The 19,203-nt window shown below is 73.2% G+C and overlaps 1 protein-coding gene across 1 annotated transcript in view; it reads left to right on the top strand.

Annotated features, from left to right (window-relative positions):
- The first annotated feature begins 1,888 nt into the window (after positions 1-1,888).
- ANPEP (alanyl aminopeptidase, membrane) overlaps positions 1,889-19,203 on the top strand; it is a 29,028-nt gene continuing 11,713 nt past the window's right edge. Inside the window, exons 1-10 of the mRNA XM_075918027.2 lie at positions 1,889-2,041; positions 6,292-7,206; positions 8,948-9,090; positions 9,610-9,746; positions 9,829-9,955; positions 13,840-13,994; positions 15,603-15,716; positions 16,045-16,188; positions 16,368-16,433; positions 16,742-16,807. Of these exons, the coding sequence (XP_075774142.2) occupies positions 6,599-7,206; positions 8,948-9,090; positions 9,610-9,746; positions 9,829-9,955; positions 13,840-13,994; positions 15,603-15,716; positions 16,045-16,188; positions 16,368-16,433; positions 16,742-16,807 (1,560 nt within the window). The 5' untranslated portion in view covers positions 1,889-2,041; positions 6,292-6,598. The remainder of the gene's footprint in view (positions 2,042-6,291; positions 7,207-8,947; positions 9,091-9,609; positions 9,747-9,828; positions 9,956-13,839; positions 13,995-15,602; positions 15,717-16,044; positions 16,189-16,367; positions 16,434-16,741; positions 16,808-19,203) is intronic.

Raw genomic sequence — 19,203 nt, 5'->3', positions numbered from 1 at the left:
GGGACTGGGGGAACAGGGACTGGGGGTGCAGGGCTGTGGGCATGGGGACTGGGGGCGCAGGGCTGTGGGCACGGGGACTGGGGGCGCAGGGACTGGGGGTGCAGGGCTGTGGGCATGGGGACTGGGGGTGCAGGGCTGTGGGCACGGGGACTGGGGGTGCAGGGACTGGGGGTGCAGGGCTGTGGGCATGGGGACTGGGGGCGCAGGGCTGTGGGCACGGGGACTGGGGGAACAGGGACTGGGGGCGCAGGGCTGTGGGCACAGGGACTGGGGGTGCAGGGACTGGGGGTGCAGGGCTGTGGGCATGGGGACTGGGGGCACAGGGACTGGGGGTTCAGGGACTGGGGGCGCAGGGCTGTGGGCACGGGGACTGGGGGCGCAGGGACTGGGGGTGCAGGGCTGTGGGCAGGGGGACTGGGGGCGCAGGGACTGGGCGCGCAGGGCTGTGGGCAGGGGGACTGGGGGCGCAGGGCTGTGGGCAGGGGGACTGGAGGCGCAGGGACTGGGCGCGCAGGGCTGTGGGCAGGGGGACTGGGGGCGCAGGGCTGTGGGCAGGGGGACTGGGGGCGCAGGGCTGTGGGCAGGGGGACTGGAGGCGCAGGGACTGGGCGCGCAGGGCTGTGGGCAGGGGGACTGGGGGCGCAGGGCTGTGGGCAGGGGGACTGGGGGCGCAGGGACTGGGCGCGCAGGGCTGTGGGCAGGGGGAGTGGGGCGCAGGGACTGGGGGCAGCGGCGGTGGAGGGCGTGTTGTTAAAAACCTCCCGGCAGCAGCTGTGGCTGGGCCCTGGCTCCTGCCCCACGGCCTGGGAGAGCTGGAGTCACGTCCAAGCGCCGGGAGGCTCTTGGCAGGGGCCCGTGCCCATGGCAGTCGTGCCGCCCGGCCCGGCAGGGGCAGGCTGTGCGGCTGGGGCCCACGGGGCAGCCCGGGGCAGTGCTGCCGTTCCTGGGCTCGGGGCGCCGCTCTGCGAGGAGCCGGCCATTCCGGTGCAGTTGGGGGTCCCAGGCACAACGAGCTGGGGCTGCAGCCTGAGGCCATGGTGGGGGGGGGGGGGGAGTTCGCTCTCAGCCATGTCCCACCAGGCCTGGGGTGCAAGAGAGACCCTGGCAGCTCCCCCGCCTGGCTCCCAACCAGGCCCCTAACTGACCCCACTTCCCTCGGACCTTGCTCCTTCCCGCCCCAGGGCCCTGCCCCCTGCCCAGCGTGGGAGCGCGCCTGGCCGCAGTGGTGACCAGGCATCGCCCCGCACGGCGCTCGCACGGCGCTCGCACGGCGCTCGCACGGCCCAGCTGGGCTTTGCCCGAGCCCCCCGCCCCCAGGCGCTGCGGGGGACTTGCTCTCTCAGGGCTTCTCCAGCCGTAGGGGCCCGGGCAGGAGCCGGCGATGCCCCGGCGGGTGGGGACTGGCAGTGACTGGCACCCTCGGAGGCCGGGTCGTGGCCCGTGGCCTGGCGCGTAGCAACAGCCGGGGGGTCATGGCCTGAGCCTCTCCCTGGAAGAGTCCAGCATGACCGGCCACTGCTGCAGCTGGCACGGGGCCCCTGGGCCACCCCACCAGGCAATGGCGGGTCCCTGGCGGTGCCAGCGTGGCCAGGCCGGCGGCAGCTCCTCCCTGGTGCTGCCCTGGACAAGTGGCAGCGGCTCCGTGGCGCACCGGGGCCCCAGTGCCACAAGGTCTGTGGGGCAGAATCCAACGTCCAGCCCCCGGCCGGGGCCCCGCTGGGCCAGGCCCATGGGGCGGAGGCTCCTCACCTCTTGGAGCTGACACGTGGCACGGCCCTGCCAGGCCTGCGCGTGCTGCGAGCTTCCCCAGGGCAGTGACCTGCCGGCAGCGGAGTCGGGCCGTGGCTGGCCGGCAGTGCAGGGGTTAAGATGGTGACTGTGGTGCAGGTCGGGTTACTTCCCCTGCAGCGTTTGGAGGAAACTTTCTTTGCTGCTGGTTTGGGGGACGGAGGCAGATCCCACAGCCCAGCGGAGCCACATCCCGGCTGGGCGGGCGCTGGGCGCACCCCTCACAGCGCACCCCGGGCATGGAGCCACAACGGTGAGTGGGTTGGCTGGCTGACCCCGCTGTCCTAGACCCCTGCGCCCCAGCCCTGCGTCCCCCCATCCCTCCTGGGCACCTGACGCCCCTGTGCCTCCACAACCCCCTGTGCACCCCGACACCCCCACTTCCCGCAACCCCCTGTGCACCCCGACACCCCCACTTCCCCCAACCCCCTGTGCACCCCGACACCCCTGTGCTTCCCCAACCCCCTGGGCACCCTGACACCTCTGCCTCCACAACCCCCTGTGCACCCCTTACGCCCCTGTGCACCCCGACACCCCCTGCTTCCCCCAACCCGCTGTACACCCCTTACGCCCCTGTGCACCCCGACACCCCCTGCTTCCCCAACCCCCTGTGCACCCCTTACGCCTCTGTGCCTCCACAACCCCCTGTGCACCCCGACACCCCTGTGCTTCCCCAACCCCCTGGGCACCCCTGACACCCCCTGCTTCCCCCAACCCCCTGTGCACCCCTTACGCCCCTGTGCCTCCACAACCCCCTGTGCACCCCGACACCCCCTGCTTCCCCCAACCCCCTGTGCACCCTGACACCCCCGCTTTCCCCAACCCCCTGTGCACCCCGACATCTCTGCCTCCACAACCCCCTGTGCACCCCTTATGCCCCTGTGCACCCCGACACCCCCTGCTTCCCCCAACCCCCTGTGCACCCCGACACCCCCTGCTTCCCCCAACCCCCTGTGCACCCTGACACCCCCGCTTTCCCCAACCCCCTGTGCACCCCGACATCTCTGCCTCCACAACCCCCTGTGCACCCCTGACACCCTCCACTTCCCCCAATCCCCTGTGCACCCCTGACACCCCTGTGTCTCCATAACCCCCTGTGCACCCCTGACACCCCTGTGCCTCCATAACCCCCTGTGCGCCCCGACACCCTCCACTTCCCCCAACCCCCTGTGCACCCCTGACACCCCTGTGCCTCCATAACCCCCTGTGCGCCCCGACACCCTCCACTTCCCCCAACCCCCTGTGCACCCCTGACACCCCTGTGCCTCCATAACCCCCTGTGCGCCCCGACACCCTCCACTTCCCCCAATCCCCTGTGCACCCCTGACACCCTCCACTTCCCCCAATCCCCTGTGCACCCCTGACACCCCTGTGTCTCCATAACCCCCTGTGCGCCCCCTGACACCTCCTGCCCCTCCCCATGCCCGTCATGTCCCCTTCGCCCTCCACAGCCACACAGTCCTCTATGCGCACCCCCCAGCCCCTGCACACGCGCCTTAGACACACTTGCCCACCCCTCCCCCAGCGCACCTCACCGACCCCCCCCCCCCAGCACGACCAAGCGCCTCCGTCCGTGGCAGGGTTGGTGGGGGCCAGTGGTTGGGGCGTCCCTGCCCCACCACAGACCGGAGGGCCAGGCTCCTCCCTGCGCTTGGCAACACTCGGGAGTCGCATGGCCTGTGTGTGCGGGAGAGGGGGTGCCATGGGGGTGTGATTGGGAGCAGGCTGGGGGGTGCAGATTGCGCCATGCGGGTGTGTACATGTGGCTGTGGGGTGGGTGTACATGGGGCACATGGAAGCTGCCCATGATGTGCCTGGGTTGTGGGGAGCAGGGTGGGCGGGCTCTGTGTGTGTGTGTGTGTGTGTGTGAGAGAGAGAGAGCAGGCAGGGGGCTGAGGTGTGAGGGAGGAGGGGAGCGTGTGTGCGTGAGCTTGGGCCCCATGGAGGTACGGCGCATGGGGCGTGTGTGGGGCGGGGAGGGAAGGTTCGGGTGGCGGGGGGATTATTCTGAGTGGACAGGTTGTGGGAGTGGGTGGGAGCTGGCTGGGGGGCTGGCGATGGGGAGAGCTGGGAGAATTGAGGGGCTCGCCTGGGTGTGGGTCACGGGTCCCCACCCTTCCCAGCCCCAGGGATCGACTCCAGGGCCTGCTTGTGCCCCCCAGTGGAGCCCTGGCCGGAGCCCCCACCCGTGGGAACGTGGGGCTGGCGCAGCGGCAGGGGGCAGGGGCGGGATACTTTGCGGCAGGAAGCTCTGAGGCCTTTGCCAAAGCAAATCGCCCGGCTGGGTCGCGGCCCTGCCGCTCGCTGCGTGGGAACCTCCGCCGGCCTCGGGAACCGCCGCGCTCAGAGCCGCCCGCGGGGCCTGGCCCCACTCGCACCCTCCCGTCCGCACCACGGCCCGGCCCCGCTCGCTCCCTCCCGTCCGCACCACGGCCCGGCCCCGCTCGCTCCCTCCCGTCCGCACCACGGCCCGGCCCCGCTCGCGCCCCTCCCGTCCGCACCACGGCCCGGCCCCGCTCGCTCCCTCCCGTCCGCACCACGGCCCGGCCCCACTCGCACCCTCCCGTCCGCACCACGGCCTGGCCTCACCACGGCCCGGCCCCGCTCGCGCCCCTCCCGTCCGCACCACGGCCCGGCCCCACTCGCCCCCTCCCGTCCGCACCACGGCCCGGCCTCGCTCGCGCCCCTCCCGTCCGCACCACGGCCTGGCCCCGCTCGCGCCCCTCCCGTCCGCACCACGGCCCGGCCCCGCTCGCGCCCCTCCCGTCCGCACCACGGCCCGGCCCCGCTCGCGCCCCTCCCGTCCACACCACGGCCCGGCCCCGCTCGCGCCCCTCCCGTCCTCACCACGGCCCGGCCCCGCTCGCGCCCCTCCCGTCCACACCACGGCCCGGCCCCGCTCGCGCCCCTCCCGTCCACACCACGGCCCGGCCCCGCTCGCGCCCCTCCCGTCCGCACCACGGCCCGGCCCCGCTCGCGCCCCTCCCGTCCGCACCACGGCCTGGCCCCGCTCGCACCCCTCTCCCCGCACCACGGCCCGGCCCCGCTCGCACCCCTCCCGTCCTCACCACGGCCCGGCCCCGCTCGCACCCCTCCCGTCCTCACCACGGCCCGGCCCCGCTCGCACCCCTCCCGTCCTCACCACGGCCCGGCCCCGCTCGCACCCCTCCCGTCCTCACCACGGCCCGGCCCCGCTCGCACCCCTCCCGTCCACACCACGGCCCGGCCCCGCTCGCGCCCCTCCCGTCCGCACCACGGCCCGGCCCCGCTCGCGCCCCTCCCGTCCGCACCACGGCCCGGCCCCGCTCGCGCCCCTCCCGTCCGCACCACGGCCTGGCCCCGCTCGCACCCCTCTCCCCGCACCACGGCCTGGCCCTGCTCGCACCCCTCCCGTCCGCACCACGGCCCGGCCCCGCTCGCACCCCTCCCGTCCTCACCACGGCCCGGCCCCGCTCGCACCCCTCCCGTCCACACCACGGCCCGGCCCTGCTCGCACCCCTCCCGTCCGCACCACGGCCTGGCCCTGCTCGCACCCCTCCCGTCCGCACCACGGCCTGGCCCTGCTCGCACCCCTCTCCCCACAGCGCCTACAACGGGGCTGGCCCAGGCTGCCTGGCCTGAGGGGCTGGGCCCTGCTCCAGCGCCTGGGGCCGTGGCACCATGGCCAGACCTGCCTGGGCGCTGCCCGGCCCTGGAAGTGGCCCGGGGAAGGAGAACGCGCTTCCTGGGGCCTTTGCTCAGGGCCCTGCGAGCTCTTTGCTTCCCAATCCGCTGATAAACTTTATTAGCCGAGCAGCCGAGCAGGGACTTTGGAAGCCCCAGGTGGCTGGCAGCTCCCACAGTCCGGAGAGCGCCCAGGCCGGGGCTCCTGGTGCAGGGGTCAGGCGCTGGCTCTGACCCCCGGGTGGGCGGGGCGTGCCCCCCATGCCCACACCCCGACTGCCTGACAGCTCTGTGCTTCTGCGGGCCCCCCGCCCGGCGCACGAGGCGGTGGCTTGGTGCGAGAGCCGCCTCCGTGCGAATGAGGCACCGGCGGGTGCCCAGGGACACGGGGCTTTGCCGGGCTCTGCGCAGCGTGGGGGACGGGGCTCTCCCCAGCCCGGGGCTCAGGCCCTCGGGAGCTGCTACGCTGGGGTCCCCGCGCTGCGGCCGGGCGAGGGACGGGGCTCGTCTGGCTGCAGCCTCGGCCGTCGCCTCCGCGCTTCCTTGGGCGGATGGAGACCGGCCATCGCCGCCCTGGAGCGACAGCCCGGCCGGCACCCGGCTCAGCCACGGGGCTCCAGGCTCGGCTGCTCCTCCTGGGGCAGGTCTGGCAAACCGTGGCCCCGCCCTGGCCGCAGCGCTCCCGACACGCGCGCCCCTGCCTTACACGGGCCCCCAGGGCGGTGGCCGTAAGCGTGTCCCCGGGCAGACCCAGGCCCAGGGAGGGAGCCGGGGCAGGGCAGGCCGGCCGGGGTCTAGCCACTGGGGTTCTGACTCGCGCTTTCCTGCTTCATCCACTAGCCCCCGGGCCGCTGCCGGCCCCCAGGAGAGACGGCAGGCGCCCTGAGCGCTGCGCCCCGCACCGAGGGAGAGCCGAGCCGAGCCGTGCCGTGGGAGGAGACGGGCCCTGCCCCCCGCAGGCCGCCCTGGGTCCCAGTCACGTTCTCCTGAGAGGGGGAGGCAGGTGGCAGATGCTGCCGACTGGCAGTGACCTTTGAGAGCCTCGCAGCAATTAATACCTCACCCATTAACCCGGCGCCCACAGCCCCGCATAAAAGGCTGCGCCAAGACCGCCGCCGCTTCCTGCCCTGCCTCTCCCTCCAGCGCCATGGCGGCCGGCTTCTTCATCAGCAAGCCCCTGGGCATCGCGGGCATCGTCCTGGGCGTGGGCGCGGTGGCCACCATCATCGCCCTGTCCGTGGTGTACTCCCAGGAGAAGGGGAGAAACTCGGACACCTCGCAGCCGGGCCCCTCCGCCCCGGGCAGCGCAGCCCCCTCCACTCCTGCCCCCACGACCGGCCCCGCCAACCCCTGGAACAACCTGCGGCTGCCCCAGACGCTGCTCCCCATGCTCTACACCGTCCGCCTGCAGCCCTTCCTGACCCAGGACGCCTCCGGCCGCTACCTCTTCCGGGGGAACAGCACCGTGCTCTTCTCCTGCCAGAACGCCACCGACCTCATCCTCATCCACAGCAAGCGGCTCAACTACACCCTGCAGGGCGGCTTCCACGCCTCGCTGCACGGGGAGGGGGGCTCCAGCCCCCCGCCCATCACCAAGACCTGGCTGGAGCCCGAGGCCCAGTACCTGGTGGTGCAGCTCGGCGGGCAGCTGGAGAAAGGCAGGAGCTACCGGCTGGACAGCGTCTTCACCGGGGAGCTGGCCGACGACCTGGCCGGCTTCTACCGCAGCGAGTACGTGGAGAACAACGTGACCAGGTACGGCCCTGGGGTGTCGGCCGGGGGGCAGAGCTTGGGATGACCAAGTGGACGTATTGGATGTGGAGCATTGGAGAGGGTCCAGTGGAGGGAGACTAAAATAATTGGGGGGCTGGAGCACATGACCTGCGAGGAGGGGCTGAGGGATTTGGGCTTGTTCAGTCTGCAGAAGAGCAGAGTGAGGGGGGATTTGAGAGCAGCCTCCAACTCCCTGCAGGGGTTCCAGAGGGGCTGGAGAGAGGCTGGTCTCAGTGGGGCAGGTGGCAGAACAAGGAGCAATGGGCTCAAGTTACAGTGGGGAAGGTCTAGGTTGGATATTAGGAAAAGTGATTTCCCCAGGCGGGTGGGGAAGCGCTGGGCTGGGTTCCCTAGGGAGGGGGTGGAGTCTCCATCCCTAGAGGGGTTTAAGTCTCGGCTTGACAAAGCCCTGGCCGGGTTGATTTAGGTGGGTTGGTCCTGCCTAGAGCAGGGGGCTGGACGTGACCTTCTGAGGTCTCTTCCAGTTCTATGATTCTATGATTCTGTGTCCCCGGGGTGTCAGCTCGGGGGGCGGAGCTCAGGCTGACCACGGCCCCGGGGTGTCGGCTGGGGGCGGAGCTCAGGCTGACCACGGCCCCGGGGTGTCGGCTGGGGGCGGAGCTCGGGCTGACCACGGCCCCGGGGTGTCGGCTGGGGGCGGAGCTCGGGCTGACCACGGCCCCGGGGTGTCGGCTGGGGGCGGAGCTCGGTCTGACCACGGCCCCGGGGTGTCGGCTGGGGGGCGGAGCTCGGGCTGACCACGGCCCCGGGGTGTCGTCTGGGGGCGGAGCTCGGTCTGACCACGGCCCCGGGGTGTCGGCTGGGGGCGGAGCTCGGGCTGACCACGGCCCCGGGGTGTCGGCTGGGGGCGGAGCTCGGGCTGACCACGGCCCCGGGGTGTCGGCTGGGGGCGGAGCTCGGGCTGACCACGGCCCCGGGGTGTCGGCTGGGGGCGGAGCTCGGGCTGACCACGGCCCCGGGGTGTCGGCTGGGGGCGGAGCTCGGGCTGACCACGGCCCCGGGGTGTCGGCTGGGGGGGCGGAGCTCGGGCTGACCACGGCCCCGGGGTGTCGGCTGGGGGGGCGGAGCTCGGGCTGACCACGGCCCCGGGGTGTCGGCTGGGGGCGGAGCTCGGGCTGACCACGGCCCCGGGGTGTCGGCTGGGGGCGGGGCTCGGTCTGACCACGGCCCCGGGGTGTCGGCTGGGGGCGGAGCTCGGTCTGACCACGGCCCCGGGGTGTCAGCTGGGGGCGGAGCTCGGTCTGACCACGGCCCCGGGGTGTCGGCTGGGGGCGGAGCTCGGTCTGACCACGGCCCCGGGGTGTCGGCTGGGGGCGGAGCTCGGTCTGACCACGGCCCCGGGGTGTCGGCTGGGGGCGGAGCCCGGCTGAGGCTCGGTGCAGGTTCTGGGTCGCTCATTGTCCACTGGGACAATGCCTGAGGCTGAGCCCAGCTCGCCCGCCCCTGCTGCCCCAGGCCTGTGCCATGTGCAGGGGGGAGCTGCGAGGCATGTGGGGCTGGGCCCCCCCCTCCCACAGGCCGAACACACCCGCCGGACCAGCCGCTGGGGCTGGGGTGCTCTCCAGAAAGTGGGGTGCCAGGCCGGGCTCCCCGCCCGCGCTGGGGGTTCCGGCGGGCAGGGTCCTGTGCGGACCGACCCTGCTGGGGACCCTGGGGGTCCGGGCCTGGGGGTGGCCGGGCTGACCGGCTGCCTGGCTTGCAGGGTTGTGGCCACCACGCAGATGCAGGCGGCCGACGCACGGAAAGCCTTCCCCTGCTTCGACGAGCCCGCCATGAAGGCCAACTTCTCGGTCACGCTGGTCCACAGACCCGACCACACGGCGCTGTCCAACATGCCAGTGCAGAGTGAGTGAGCCGGGCCCGCAGGAGCTGGCAGCAGGGTCCCGGTGCCAGCAGCTGCCACCTTGTGCCCGCTGGGCTCCCTGGGCCCTGGCTCCTGGCTCCTGCAGGGCCTGGCCTGAGTCTGCCCCCGGGGTTGTTCCCTGGCCAGGCCGGGTCCCTGGGCCAGCAGGGAGCAGCTGAGGCCGGAGAAGGGGCTGCAGAGCAGGGAGGGGCTGGACTCTCATATGGGCTCGGAGCTGATGCCCCAGCTTGGCTGGGCAGCCCCCGGCACAGCCCCTCCCAGCACGTCACAGGTTGGGGGGCTCCGCGCTCGGCTGCTGAGCCTGCCGGGGCTGTGTGGGGCAGGGGCCCCCGCAGGGGTGGGGCGAAGGGGGAGCAGGAGAGGCCATGCCAGGGCCCTTTCCCCAGCCGGGCCAGAGGCCTGCAGCTCTGCCGTCGGGGAGGGGGTGCCGGGCTGCTGCACCCTGCTCTGGGGGGCTGGAGGGGCGTGTGCGTGGATGACGGAGCCGTGGCTCCTTTCAGGCTCCAGTCAGTACACGGAGGCTGGCGTCACCTGGAACGTCACCGAGTTCCAGACCACGCCCAAGATGTCCACCTACCTGCTGGCCTTCATCGTCAGCCAGTTCCAGGCAGTGGAGCGCCGGCAGGACAACGTGCAGGTGGGCGCGGGACGGGGAGGGAGCCTGCCCGGGGGGGGGGGGGGGCCGCTGGCCGTGACTGAGCCTTGGTCTCGCCTTGCAGATCGGCATCTGGGGGCGGCCGAAGGCCATCGCCGAGGGGCAAGGGGCCTACGCCCTCAACGTGACCGGGCCCATCCTCAAGTTCTTCGAGCGCCATTACAACACGGCCTACCCACTGCCCAAGTCTGGTGAGTGCCCGGGGGAGCGGGGTCCCGGGGGTGCTCCCTGCTCCCCGGGGGGCATGCTGTGCTCTGCGTCCGGCGGCCTGCGGTGTGGGGCTGGCCTCCAGGCAGGCCGCTAGGAGCCAGGGCTCTTGGACCGCTCCTGCCCTTCTCCAGTGCAAACCCCTCGCAGCCTGGCCTGGAGCCACCGAGCTCCCCGGCCCTGGGGCTGCCCGTGTGACGGGGGGGCCGTCCGCCGAGAGCCCCGGCAATCTCCAGGCCTGTAGCCCGCAGGGGCGTCCCGCCAGGGCGGGGAGCAGGAAAGCAGAGAGCCAAAGGGAACGGAGCAGGGCTGGGAGGCCTTCCGAGGGCCGGGGCCGCTGACCCACAGAAGAACCAGTCGGGGGCCGCGCACCAGTGAGAAGCCCCCGGCTGAGAAAGGGAAAGACCCTCCCCCCGGGGACGGCGCGTCGGGCCCCCGACCCTGCGCTCCCGGGGCAGGAGGCACAGACTGTGCCGGCCGCTAGAACGGGGGGTTATCGCTGCTCCAGGCGCAGCCCCGCACAGATGGGACGTGGCTACAGGGGTCAGGGCCAGGCAGCCGCAGCCCCCTGAGATGGGTCCCTGGCCCTGGGTTCCAGCCCCTCCTTAGACTGGTTCCTCCGTGATTCCAGCCCCAGACTGCCCTTCCCCGACCCTCACCTCCTAGTTCCCTCGCTGCCCAACTCGGGTCTTTGTCTAGTGACTTAGGCACCCCCCCCCCCCCCCTGCTGGGCCGTGCTCACAGGCAGAGGCCAGTAGGGGTCAGTCACAGCCCAACACAGCGACCGGCCAGGTACTGACACGGCAGCACCTCACGTGGGAATCGCACCTCCCCGCGCAGGGGGACCCCGGGGTACGAGCAGACCCCCCCGCCACACCCCTGCACTCCAGCGGCAGTGGGACAGCCCGTTCCCAGGGCCCACTCCAGTGCGGTGACCCTCTCTTGGGGGGCCACTCTCACCTGGGGGGGCGCCCCTCCGCCTCCGGGACGGCGCCTCTCGGGGCCTCCAGCCGCCTGCCTCTGCCGTGAGCCCCTCAGGGGTCCCCTCCCCCAGCCCCCAGGGCCCCCCCAGGGGACTAGCCCAGAGCGACCCCCAGCCAGCGCCCAGCAGGAGGGCGATGGAGCTTTGAACCCAGCGAAGGATCCCTCGGGCCAGTCGGCCTGGGCCCCCGGCCCCACGTCAGTCTCCCCGCAGCCGGCTGAGTCCTGCCTGCCCTGCCCTGCCCCCCAAAACAGCCCCCATCTCCCAGCAGAGCCCCCAGTACCCCAGCAACAGCCCCTCCCCCGGGGCCTCCAGCGCTGGGAGAAGGCTCTAACCATTAGTCACGTGTGGAGACTGCCCGGCCGCAGCTGGCAACCTGGGGATCTTGCTCTCCGGAGCGGAGGGTGACGCCCCTCGCCGGCGTGGCCAAGCACGGCAGCAGCGACTGGCCCGCGGGCGCTGGCTGGGGGCACCAGCGGAGCAGCCCTGGTCAGCAGGGACGAGAGAAGTAAAGACCCAGCTGCTGAGGCCGCGCTGGAGACAGCGGCTGAGTCCAAGGCCCAGGCTGGCCGGCCAGAGCCTCCCCCAGCTGCTTCCCGCGCCTCCTGCGCAGTGAATCGGGGCTTGCGTCCGGCCCCGCGTCCCGCCGCCCTGCCCCCGAGCAGCCGCAGTCTGGGGGGTGGGGGCTCCCGGCTCCGTCTTCGCTAGATGAGACTTGTTTTGCTCCACCTCCGTCCCTGCTGGAGAGCGCCCCTGGGCTGTAAGGGCCTTGGCCTCTTCCCGTTAGCCTGGGGCTCCGAGATTCCCTCCCTGTGGCCTCCGGACTCTGCATATTCAGCCTGAACCCCTGGAGGGGTGTCTGGGCCGGGGGGATCAAACCACCAGTTCCCAGGCCACCGGCAGCCCCGCCCCTCGGCCATTTCCCCCGAGGCCACACCGTCCGCATGCACGTTGCAGGGGGGTCGCTGCCAGGCAGGCTGAGGTCCCCCCAGGGCCCAGGGGGACCGTCCCCCCCCAGGGACCGTCCCCCCCCAGGGGCAGCATCACCCTTTTCAGTCCTGGCGGCCCCTGGTCCCCTGCGCCGTCTCCGTCTGCCCCGGGTGGCTCGCCGTGCCTCGCCTCAGTGGAGCGCTGGGCGGGCGCCCTTGTCTGCCTCCGCTGGGGGTAACTCGGGCAGGCTGGCACCCTGCCTTGTCCCGGGTGAGGACTGTGACGTAGTGGGGGTACCTGGCTGGTTTCTATGCTGCTGGCTCTGGGGGAACCCCCACTGGCTGCCGTGGGTACCACGACCCAGCAAAACAGGATGAGTCACTATGCAGACCAGTGGCCAGACACCCCCCATGGAGAGGAACAAAGGGAGGTGGAATGCTGCCCTGGCTGGGGGGCAGGGCTGGAAGAGGGGAAGTTAGTTCCTGTCTGGAAAGCAGGGGAGAAGGAGCTGGGGAGGGGGCTGGGACTCCCCTATCTCAAGGGGGGGCCTGAGGCCTCTTAGCCCCAGTTCCTGTAACCAGATTACATCTGTGCTGCGCTGTGCTGGAGGAGCAATAAACCCCCCTCCATTCTACTGGCTGGTGCAGTCTGTTTGTGCCATTTCGGGGTGCAGGAGACGGGGAACCCCCAACGCGTCGTCACAAGGACGCTCCAGGAATGGGAGCTGCCCTGGGCCGTGCGCGCTCTGCTCCGCTTCTTCCTGGCTTTGGCGGCTGCGTTTGCCCCGTGTCCCGCCTCCGCGCCGGGCGGCTCCGCTCCCCGGCTTCCGCCCGCAGCCTCTGGCGCTGGCTTTCGGCCTGGGCCTGCCGGGCCAGTTCCACGCCCTGCAAGCCTCGGGCACAGGGCTCTTCTCCCCTGGGCACGGGTGGGGAGCACGGCTCGCTGGGCTTTCGCGGGCAGGCTGTGCTGGCGGGCTCTGGCTCGGGGCACCGGGGCACTGCCCCCGACGGGCAGGGGTTCTGCACTTCCACGGCCCCAGCCAGCTGCCCAGTGCCCCCCCCCGGCACGGACACAGCCTGACTGGGCAGCCACACGCAGCCCCTGGCTGCTTCCACCTGCCCCGTGTCGGGGGCCCTGCGCCGAGAGCCACGGCCACTCCCGGAGCTCCCCGCACCGAGGGCGAGCCAGGGCAGCTGTGCCGGAGCCCTCGCCAGGGCCAGGGCGGCTGCGCCGGAGCTCTCGCCAGGGCCAGGGCGGCTGCGCCGGAGCTCTCGCCAGGGCCAGGGCGGCTGCGCCGGAGCTCTCGCCAGGGCCAGGGCGGCTGCGCCGGAGCTCTCGCCAGGGCCAGGGCGGCTGCGCCGGAGCTCTCGCCAGGGCCAGGGCGGCTGCGCCGGAGCTCTCGCCAGGGCCAGGGCGGCTGCGCCGGAGCTCTCGCCAGGGCCAGGGCGGCTGCGCCGGAGCTCTCGCCAGGGCCAGGGCGGCTGCGCCGGAGCCCTCGCCAGGGCCAGGGCGGCTGCGCCGGAGCCCTCGCCAGGGCCAGGGCGGCTGCGCCGGAGCTCTCGCCAGGGCCAGGGCAGCTGCGCCGGAGCCCTCGCCAGGGCCAGGGCGGCTGCGCCGGAGCTCTCGCCAGGGCCAGGGCGGCTGCGCCGGAGCTCTCGCCAGGGCCAGGGCGGGCTAGCGGGAGCTCTGTCAGCGGGAAAAGGGAACCGGGGCTCAAGCAGGTGAGCACAGACCCCCCAGCGTGCCACCGCCTTGGCGCCAAGGCAGGCCTCCATCCCCGCGCCGGGCACGGCCTGCCGGCTCACCCAGGCTAGAAACCCAGACCCGGACCCGACTGACCCAGGCTAGAAATCTGCCCCAGTGGCCAAGCAGCCCGGAGAGCCTCCTCCTCAGCCCTCCCGCCCGCACCCAGCCCTGCCGGCTCCCCGGGGCTAACGCGGCCCGTCCCTTCCCCAGACCAGGTGGCCCTTCCAGACTTCAACGCGGGGGCCATGGAGAACTGGGGCCTGGTGACGTACCGGGAGAGCGCGCTGCTCTACGACCCCGCCTTCTCCTCCATCGGCAACAAGGAGCGCGTGGTGACCGTCATCGCCCACGAGCTCGCCCACCAGGTACCTGTGCGGCCCCTCGCCCCTGCCTGCCCCCATTGCCCCCTGCCTGCCCCCTGCGGCCCCCTCGCCCTCTGCCTGCCCCCATTGCCCCCTGCCTGCCCCCTGCGGCCCCCTCGCCCTCTGCCTGCCCCCTGCCTGCCCCCTGCCTGCCCCCACTGACCCCCGCCTGCCCCCTGCGGCCCCCTCGCCCTCTGCCTGCCCCATTGCCCCCTGCCTGCCCCCACTGACCCCCGCCTGCCCCCTGCGGCCCCCTCGCCCTCTGCCTGCCCCCATTACCCCCTGCCTGCCCCCACTGCCCCCTGCCTGCCCCCTGCGGCCCCCTCGCCCTCTGCCTGCCCCATTGCCCCCTGCCTGCCCCCATTGCCCCCACTGCCCCTTGCCTGCCCCCTGCGGCCCCCTCGCCCTCTGCCTGCCCCATTGCCCCCTGCCTGCCCCCTGCGGCCCCCTCACCCTCTGCCTGCCCCCTGCCTGCCCCCACTGACCCCCGCCTGCCCCCATTGCCCCCTGCCTGCCCCTGCCTGCCCCCACCACCTCCTGCCTGCCCCCTGCTCCCGCCCTGCAGCCCCCTCGCCCCTGCCTGCCCCCATTGCCTCTTGCCTGCCCCCTGCAGCCTCCTGCTCCCACCCTGCAGCCCCTCGCCCCTGCCTGCCCCCATTGCCCCCTGCGGCCCCCCACCGCCCCCTGCCTGCCCTTTGCTGGGGATGGGAGCCTGAGAGGCTGGAGACTGCCCAGGACTCCCTGGCCGTGTGTCGGGGGGCTCCCTGGCCGTGTGTCTGGGGGGGGCTCCTTGGCCGTGTGTCTGGGGGGGCTCCCTGGCCGTGTGTCTGGGGGGGCTCCCTGGCTGTGTGTCTCGGGGCTCCATGGCTGTGTATCTGGGGGGGTCCCCCTGGCCGTGTATCTGGGGGGTTCCTGGCCGTGTGTCGGGGGGGCTCCCTGGCTGTGTGTCTGGGGGGTCCCTGGCCGTGTGTCTGGCCGTGTGTCGGGGGGGTCCCTGGCCGTGTGTCGGGGGGGTCCCTGGCCGTGTGTCTGGGGGTCTCTGGCTGTGTGTCGGGGGGGCTCCCTGGCTGTGTGTTGGGGGGGGCTCCCTGGCCGTGTGTCTGGGGGCTCCCTGGCTGTGTGTCGGGGGGGCTCCCTGGCTGTGTGTCGGGGGGGTCTCTGGCTGTGTGTCGGGGGGGCTCCCTGGCTGTGTGTCGGGGGGGGTCCCCGGCTGTGTGTGGGGGGGTCCCTGGCTGTGTGTCGGGGGGGGCTCGGGGCTCCCTGGCTGTGTGTCGGGGGGGCTCCCTGGCTGTGTGTCGGGCGGGTCCCTGGCTGTGTGTCGGGGGGGGCTCGGGGCTCCCTGGCTGTGTGTCGGGCGGGTCCCTGGCTGTGTGTGGGGGGGTGCTCGGGGCTCCCTGGCTGTGTGTCGGGGGGGCTCCCTGGCTGTGTGTCGGGCGGGTCCCTGCCTGTGTGTCGGGGGGGGGCTCCCTGGCTGTGTGTCGGGGGGGGGCTCGGGGCTCCCTGGCTGTGTGTCGGGGGGGCTCCCTGGCTGTGTGTCGGGCGGGGGCTCCCTGGCTGTGTGTTGGGGGGGGCTCGGGGCTCCCTGGCTGACCCTCGCCGTCTCGCGCTCAGTGGTTCGGGAACCTGGTGACGCTGCGCTGGTGGAACGACCTGTGGCTGAACGAGGGCTTTGCCTCCTACGTGGAGTACCTGGGCGCGGACTCTGCTGAGCCCTCCTGGAACATCGTGAGTCCAGCCCGACGGGCCCAGGGGTGTGGGGGCCCTCGAGACCTGCCCTCCCTGGGGCCAGGGGCCTTGGCTGCGTGGCCCGGGGGAGAGCCCGGGGGGGGCCTGCTCTTGGCTGGCCGAAGCCTTTCCTGGCGCTGGCTCTGGGCTTGGGAGGCCGCTGGGTCCGTCGTCCCTCCGGGGGGCAGTCGGGAGCTGCTGGCAGCTGTGACCGGGCCCTGCCCCTGCCCCGGTGCAGCTGGGTGGGGAGGAAGCGTGGCAGCCCCGCCCCGCGGGGGGCCGGCCTGTGGCTGGGCGCTGGCGCTGCCTGTAACCGGTGCCTTTGCAGAAAGACCTGATCGTGCAGAGCGAGATGTACCGCGTGATGAAGATCGACGCGCTGGCCTCCTCGCACCCGCTCTCCTTCCAGGAGGACGAGATCAAGACGCCGGCGCAGATCAGCGAGGTCTTTGACGCCATCGCCTACAGCAAGGTGAGGGGCCCTGCGGGGAGAGGGTCCCGTGCCGCCCCACCCACTGCTGTTTTGTGCCTACTGGTGGTGCACGTCGGCACCGGTGTTGGTGCACGGAACAACATGTATTCCGCACGCGGCTGGGGAGGGGAGGGAGCGGTGCCCCTCTTCGCTCAGCGCCTCTCTCCGCTCTCCCGCAGGGGGCGTCGGTGCTGCGCATGCTCTCCGAGTTCCTCACCGAGGGGCGCTTCAAGCAGGGGCTGAAGGTAGGTGCCCGCCGGCAGACCCGGCTTTGCCCAGCAGAGGGGCTGCCGGCCCGGTCCCCGGGGGAGGGCTCTTTGCCGGGGGGGCCTGCCCCGGGCTGGGTGGGCCCACTCGGCACACGCCCAGCCCTGCTCAGCCGGGGTTTTGTGCTCGCTCTGCCCGGGCACAGGCTGGAGCTAGGAGTCCCTGGTGCCCTGGGCAAGGGCGGGTACGGCCGCTGGGAGCCGAGGGCCCCTGGCCTTGAGAGCCTGGCCAGGGCTTTCCTCGGAGCGGTGCCTCCTCCCAGCCTGCCTCTCCCGCCTCTCCACAGTCCTACCTCCAGACCTTCAGCTACGGGAACACCGTCTACGACGACCTGTGGACCCACCTGCAGAAGGTACGCGGCTCCCCCACCGGCCAGGGCGGGGGGCAGGGCACTGGCAGGACTGGCCTGTGCCAAGCCTCTTCCTGGTGGGGGCCGGAGAACCGGGGCCCCCCACCACCACCCCACTGCAATACGGTCCTGCAGCCACCTTGCCCCGCACACGGGCTCCCTGTGGCCCCAGCAGGCACATGATCAGGCCTGGTGCCTGGTTCTGCTGGGCACACCCGAGGCACACGGGCAGGCCTGGCACACGGCCCCGTTGGGCACACCCGAGGCACACGGGCAGGCCTGGCACACGGCCCCGTTGGGCACACCCGAGGCACACGGGCAGGCCTGGCACACGGCCCCGCTGGGCACACCGGAGGCACACGGGCAGGCCTGGCACACGGCCCCGCTGGGCACACCCGAGGCACACGGGCAGGCCTGGCACACGGCCCCGCTGGGCACACCCGAGGCACACGGGCAGGCCTGGCACACGGCCCCGCTGGGCACACCCGAGGCACACGGGCAGGCCTGGCACACGGCCCCGCTGGACACACCCGAGGCACATGGGCAGGCCTGGCACACGGCCCCGCTGGGCACACCCGAGGCACACGGGCAGGCCTGGCACACGGCCCCGCTGGGCACACCCGAGGCACACGGGCAGGCCTGGCACACGGCCCTGTTGGGCACACCGGAGGCACACGGGCAGGCCTGGCACACGGCCCCGCTAGGCACACTGGAGGCACACAGGCAGGCCTGGCACACGGCCCCGCTGGGCACACCCGAGGCACACGGGCAGGCCTGGCACACGGCCCCGCTAGGCACACTGGAGGCACACAGGCAGGCCTGGCACACGGCCCCGCTGGGCACACCCGAGGCACACGGGCAGGCCTGGCACACGGCCCCGCTGGGCACACCCGAGGCACACGGGCAGGCCTGGCACACGGCCCCGCTGGGCACACCCGAGGCACACGGGCAGGCCTGGCACACGGCCCCGCTGGGCACACCCGAGGCACACGGGCAGGCCTGGCACACGGCCCCGCTGGGCACACCCGAGGCACACGGGCAGGCCTGGCACACGGCCCCGCTGGACACACCCGAGGCACACGGGCAGGCCTGGCACACGGCCCCGTTGGGCACACCCGAGGCACACGGGCAGGCCTGGCACACGGCCCCGCTGGGCACACCCGAGGCACACGGGCAGGCCTGGCACACGGCCCCGTTGGGCACACCCGAGGCACACGGGCAGGCCTGGCACACGGCCCCGCTGGGCACACCCGAGGCACACGGGCAGGCCTGGCACACGGCCCCGCTGGGCACACCCGAGGCACACGGGCAGGCCTGGCACACGGCCCCGCTGGGCACACCCGAGGCACACGGGCAGGCCTGGCACACGGCCCCGTTGGGCACACCCGAGGCACACGGGCAGGCCTGGCACACGGCCCCGTTGGGCACACCCGAGGCACACGGGCAGGCCTGGCACACGGCCCCGCTAGGCACACTGGAGGCACACGGGCAGGCCTGGCACACGGCCCCGCTGGACACACCCGAGGCACACGGGCAGGCCTGGCACACGGCCCCGCTGGGCACACCCGAGGCACACGGGCAGGCCTGGCACACGGCCCCGCTGGGCACACCCGAGGCACACGGGCAGGCCTGGCACACGGCCCCGCTGGGCACACCCGAGGCACACGGGCAGGCCTGGCACACGGCCCCGTTGGGCACACCCGAGGCACACGGGCAGGCCTGGCACACGGCCCCGCTGGGCACACCCGAGGCACACGGGCAGGCCTGGCACACGGCCCCGCTGGGCACACCCGAGGCACACGGGCAGGCCTGGCACACGGCCCCGCTGGGCACACCCGAGGCACACGGGCAGGCCTGGCACACGGCCCCGCTGGGCACACCCGAGGCACACGGGCAGGCCTGGCACACGGCCCCGCTGGGCACACCCGAGGCACACGGGCAGGCCTGGCACACGGCCCCGTTGGGCACACCCGAGGCACACGGGCAGGCCTGGCACACGGCCCCGTTGGGCACACCCGAGGCACACGGGCAGGCCTGGCACACGGCCCCGTTGGGCACACCCGAGGCACACAGGCAGGCCTGGCACACGGCCCCGCTGGGCACACCGGAGGCACACGGGCAGGCCTGGCACACGGCCCCGTTGGGCACACCCGAGGCACACAGGCAGGCCTGGCACACGGCCCCGCTGGGCACACCCGAGGCACACGGGCAGGCCTGGCACACGGCCCCGCTGGGCACACCCGAGGCACACGGGCAGGCCTGGCACACGGCCCCGCTGGGCACACCGGAGGCACACGGGCAGGCCTGGCACACGGCCCCGCTGGGCACAACAGAGTCTCGGTGCTGTTCCCTGGCAAGGCCTCCGTGGCTCTTGCCTTCTCCGTGTTGCGCGGGCGTGG

Source organism: Pelodiscus sinensis, chromosome 14 (assembly GCF_052426305.1).
Source record: "Pelodiscus sinensis isolate ZL-2025 chromosome 14, ASM5242630v1, whole genome shotgun sequence".
Classification (NCBI taxonomy): Eukaryota; Metazoa; Chordata; order Testudines; family Trionychidae; genus Pelodiscus; species Pelodiscus sinensis.
Note: the sequence above shows the minus strand (reverse complement) of the source record. Positions and strands in the feature narration are given on the sequence as shown.